A 4,888-nucleotide genomic window follows, 5' to 3' on the forward strand; every position below is an offset into this window, starting at 1 on the left:
CCCACTCACTCTGACATCTCTCCATTAGTGCATGAATAGATCCTGTGCATGTGTGTGTGTGTGTAGTTCAGGACTGTGTGTGTAAACTAACAAAGTGTGGACGCAGAGTGTGAATTGTAATTTCCCCATTGGGGATCAATAAACACATTAAAAAATATAAATGATGAATGTGTCACTGATGTTTGTTAACTTTTTTTAATTGTTGTTCCACACATTCAGAAAGAGTGACAGGCAGACACAGGAGGTGGTGTGCCATTTATCTGCATGTACCCTACTCTGCCTGTTGATTAAAACAGTTGAAACATGGGGGGTGGTGGTGGTGGTGGCAACATCCGCCATGCAATCAGGAAGTTAATCTGTGCACAGTGTGTAAAGTTCTACAGGGCTTGGCTCCCACCTGTTTACATGATTGTGTGTTTATCTCTGTTCTTTTAGCTGTGTAAGATCCTCCAGAACAGCCTCCATACATAACGGCACTGTACCCTTCCCTTATCCAACCTTTGGACAGTCAGCATGTTCCGCTAACCACTCAATGGAATGCTATGCCAGACAACATAAAGACCTGTAGTTCCCTCAGAGGCTTCAAACTTCAATTAAAACATTATTTAAAAACCAACCAACTCTGCAACCACTGACTTCCTACTTTTTTAACTTTCTCTTTTTGTGTTTTTCAACATGGTGTTGAACCTGTGTGTGTGTGTGTGTGTGTGTATGTGTGTCACAATGTGCATTATATTGATGTAGGATTCGTGATCTGTCTTGTTTTGTTGGATGTTGTCATGTTTTTACTGTTGGGTTTAGATTGTGCCCTGCCTAGGGACTGCAGATGTACATTAGCCTAAGGCTAACTCTGGTACAATGCATCAAATGGCAACATTTCTGTTCAAAATTGTACATAGTTCCTTACAAATAAAGTGTGAATATGAATAATAATAATAACCAACTGATTAATGGGCAGTAGCAGAAGGGTGGCCGTAGGAGGGTCGCTGGTTTGAGTCTCTGTACGGAGTGTGGACTGGTAGCTGGAGAGATGGGCACTGCCAGGTGGTCTTGAGCAAGGTACCGTACCCCCCCAAAACAACAACAAGGTTATGAAAACTCTTCCCTTCAATATAGACTTGTAAATGTATATAGGTGTATTCATGAAAGACAACATAATGCTTTCTGTATAAATAAACACTGTATCTAAATATATGGATGTTTTTTTTTTTAATCACAGCATGAGCTAGTGCGGGGCCAGAATAAAAATATAACATGTGAAACTGATATTTAAAACTTCATTTACAGCAATATACATGTTATGCAATTGCATTTCATTGTCAGACTCTGATATTCACAGACGTCTTACAGCCAGCTGCAGTGCATCTCATTAGAGCTGGGCAATTTATCGATATTATATTGATATCGTGATATGAGACTAGATATCGTCTTAGATTTTGGATATCGTTTTATCGTGATATAGCATAAGTGTTGTCTTTTCCTGGTTTTAAAGGTTGCATTACAGTAAAGTGATGCCATTATATCCTAATTACTGATTATTACTTATCAAAAATCTCATTGTGTAAATATTTTGTGAATGCACCAATAGTCAACACTACAATATTGTTGAGGTATCGATATCGAGGTATTTGGTCAAGAGTATTGTGATATTTGATTTTCTCTATATTGCCCAGCCCTACATCTCATTACATCCAGTATCTGACATAGACACACACATTGGTAGAGTTGGAACAGTTAGAATGTCTCATGGAGAATTAATTCTCTTATTAAATAGTTTGTCAGATTGAGGAATGAGCCATAGGCTTTTTATACAAAACGTATAATTCTAGATCCGTTATTAGATGCAAAAGCTGATATTGCCCAATTAAACGTGATGTTAAACATTAGGGAATCACTGTACTGCTACAGTATGTACAGTATACCTCCACACATACTGTACACAATGTGTGTAAAAGAAAGACATGTATCCACAATTAAGGTACCATATGCTCACGTAAACAGCAATTATATAAAAACATGCATGCATCATCATCAATAGTTATTATTAGTTCAATAAAGCAGCTACTGCATATTCTTATTATGCACAGTGTTTGGATGTGTGGTTACTATCAACAAGTAATATACATTCAAATTTAAATACATTTATAGTTTTCAGATAAAATCTGTACAGCAGTAAAGCTCAACCCCGGGGCCTTGTAGCTCTCCTTCTCCACTCCTCTGTTATTCATGGTTCACTGAGGCACTGGGTACTTACCAATTTATTCCCCCTCTTGATCTCCTTTTTCACATCCTCAATTGAAAATCCTCCTATGTTGTCGCTGTCTGAGTGGGATGTGACCAGGGCAGAGGAGAAAAGCTGCATGGACATTTATAAGAAGCATAAATTGGTTTGTGCAGTATTTCGACATGATGATGATGATAATAATATGTACAATATATGCATTTTAATTTCCCTCATGACTACTGCTGATGCACCATTTTCCACACTACTGTGAGGGTTAGCGGAGATTCCATGTGTTACAGGGATCAGAGCCGATTTCACAATAAAATACTTGTACTCATAAAATGACATTTTCTATTTAGCCACATTTTTAAATGGTATGTCAGAGGCTTTAGCAGTTAGCCTTCGAGCGGTGTGTTCTCAACCTGGAGGTCAGGATCACCAAGGGGTCAAAAGACAAATTGGAGGTGTTCAAGAATATCGCTGTAATGAAGATAAATCAATCTTCTGCTAAACTATATCTTTTCTTTACAAATTGCAGACTTCTTGTTAGCTTATAAGCAAGTAAAAACAACAGGAAAAACACAAAATTAACAGTTTTTGGGGCTGAAATGTTCACTATTCTGCATGTGTGGCAAAGGGTTGCAAGTAAGCATGACTCTGTGTTGAAGGATCCCAGGCTAAAAGAGGTTTGAACAGTGTGCTCTCCTCACCATGCACTTATGGTGGGCTGCCACCTTCTGGCTGTCAGACACTAGCAGCTGCCCGCACTCCTTGTCCCGGTTGGCTCTGCAGAAGGCACATTTAAGCAGCCGCGCTGCTGCTCCTTTCCTCTGTCCCGACATGACCAAAGGCTGTTTTGTTTGATCAACTGTCTACTGGAGGGAGAAAAAAAACAAAAAAAAAAACATGAACCCCCCACACAAATATATTAAGGTGAGAATGACAAGATAAATTGGTATCACACAGGCTGGTTAGTATTTCTTTTTAAATAAACATTATTAAAGTGTCCATATTATGCTTATTTTCAGGTTCATAATTTGTCTTTTGAGGTTGTACCAGAATAGGTTTACATGGTTGAATTTTCAAAAAAATTTAAAAAAAAAAACACTTTCACAGTGTGTTTGGGTCTCTGTTTTAGCTACAGAGTGAGAAATCTCACTTGTTTTAGCTCCAGAGTGAGACATCTCACTTCTATCCTATCTTTGTTGGGAGCTGCACATGCTCAGTAGCTCGGTAAGACCCCATCAGCTAGATAACTCTTTCTCCAGCTTTGGTCAGTCCAAGGCAGGGTCAGCTGGGAGACTTCTTCTAGACCAGGGCCACTTGTGGAATACCTGCACAACAGGGACAGGAAGTAGAACAGGGACAGGAAGTAGTTCTTTTGGAGATTCTGGTCAACTAGTGGCTGTTGTAGCAGTGTTTTGCCATTGAGAACAAACTAGCATGCTAGCGCTAGCATGTGCTACGGTTAGCCACCTCGTCTCTAGTGACGTAGAAAGCCGTGCAGATGTTGAACAGCTCACCCGGAGACTGAGGACAGAGGACATTCAGAAACCGGATCTCACTCAAAACACCATGGATAGTTTTTGATGTTTTTTTCCCCAAGTTTACGTGTGTGGAAGCACCAGAGACACAAAATAACTGATGATTTTTTTCATAATTTGGGCACTTTAAAACAATTGTCCACTTCACTCAATCCCCCACCCTTGCCATGTGTCCCATTATAACAGCTTCCAAACACACTGATGCATCTGTCACACATCTTGCTCATAGTCAATGACCACATATCTGATTCAAACTAAATGCCATGAATCTTTGGTGACGGCCAGAATCATTGGCAATGTCGCTAAAAATAAATTATGACAATGACGGCCCAACATATAAACAGTAGGGTTATGTGACGACAGAGTTTTAAATTGTTCAGTTAATAATGTGTTTATAACGAGGGATAAACATTTGTTAATCTGCATAAGCGTCGTCACTAAGGGTAGCCAAACATCCCTTACAGCTTGAGTTATTGAGAAGTTATTGAGAAGTGATGCCTTGTGTAAATGTCTTTGTCCTTATGCAACTGTATTGTTTTCAACTGTCGAAATTTATTTTTCTATATCGATGTCTTGTATTAATGTCTGTCTTGACGTGCTGTACCCATGTTTTATGTTTCTGCAGAACAGGAACCTGCTGAAAACCAGTTTTTAAACTGAGTCAGGCCCGTTTTTATATTGTAATGTAATGTTACTTTTTCTAACTTTCCTGTGTAATAAATATGTGAAATGAAATGAACTGCACTCTGGACATCGAGTTCTCTCTCACCAACTAAATGTGAGGACTGTGAGATCATGAAAGAACCCTTTGGAAGGTAGCCATTACAAATTTGCATGGAAACAGCTGGAAACCAAACTTTGACTAGGCTACTCCAAGTAACTCCAAAGTAGAGCAACAAAAGTCACCAAAGAAGAGCCATATGTCCTACAAACACTGTTAAATGGTGGACCGCACATGGGGCCTACACATTAACAGGACTACAACTCGACAGTCAACTTCTGATCCTAATTACACTACATGTCATTTAGCGGACACTTTTATCCAAAGCGATTTACAATTGCTATATATGTCCGAGGTCACACGCATCTGGAGCAACTAAGGGTTAAGTGTCTTGCTCAG

General features: G+C 39.3%; 1 protein-coding gene and 1 long non-coding RNA gene across 5 annotated transcripts in view; both read right to left on the minus strand.

Annotated features, from left to right (window-relative positions):
- The window catches only part of LOC116697215 (uncharacterized), a 142,360-nt gene that overhangs the window by 95,775 nt on the left and 41,697 nt on the right, over positions 1 to 4,888 (minus strand). The gene's annotated exons all lie outside the window — the stretch shown is intronic.
- The window catches only part of phf6 (PHD finger protein 6), a 13,705-nt gene that overhangs the window by 7,119 nt on the left and 1,698 nt on the right, over positions 1 to 4,888 (minus strand). For 2 of the 4 annotated variants that reach the window (XM_032528517.1, XM_032528514.1), the window contains exons 2-3: positions 2,935 to 3,092; positions 2,255 to 2,356 (exon numbers count right to left, since the gene is read on the minus strand). In XM_032528517.1, coding sequence (XP_032384408.1) covers positions 2,255 to 2,356; positions 2,935 to 3,066 — 234 coding nt within the window. In that variant the 5' untranslated portion in view covers positions 3,067 to 3,092. Of the gene's footprint in view, positions 1 to 2,254; positions 2,357 to 2,934; positions 3,100 to 4,888 lie in introns of all 4 variants that reach the window. The other 2 variants (XM_032528515.1, XM_032528516.1) reach the window with 2 other exon arrangements.

Source organism: Etheostoma spectabile, chromosome 10, assembly GCF_008692095.1.
Source record: "Etheostoma spectabile isolate EspeVRDwgs_2016 chromosome 10, UIUC_Espe_1.0, whole genome shotgun sequence".
In the NCBI taxonomy this organism is placed as follows: Eukaryota; Metazoa; Chordata; class Actinopteri; order Perciformes; family Percidae; genus Etheostoma; species Etheostoma spectabile.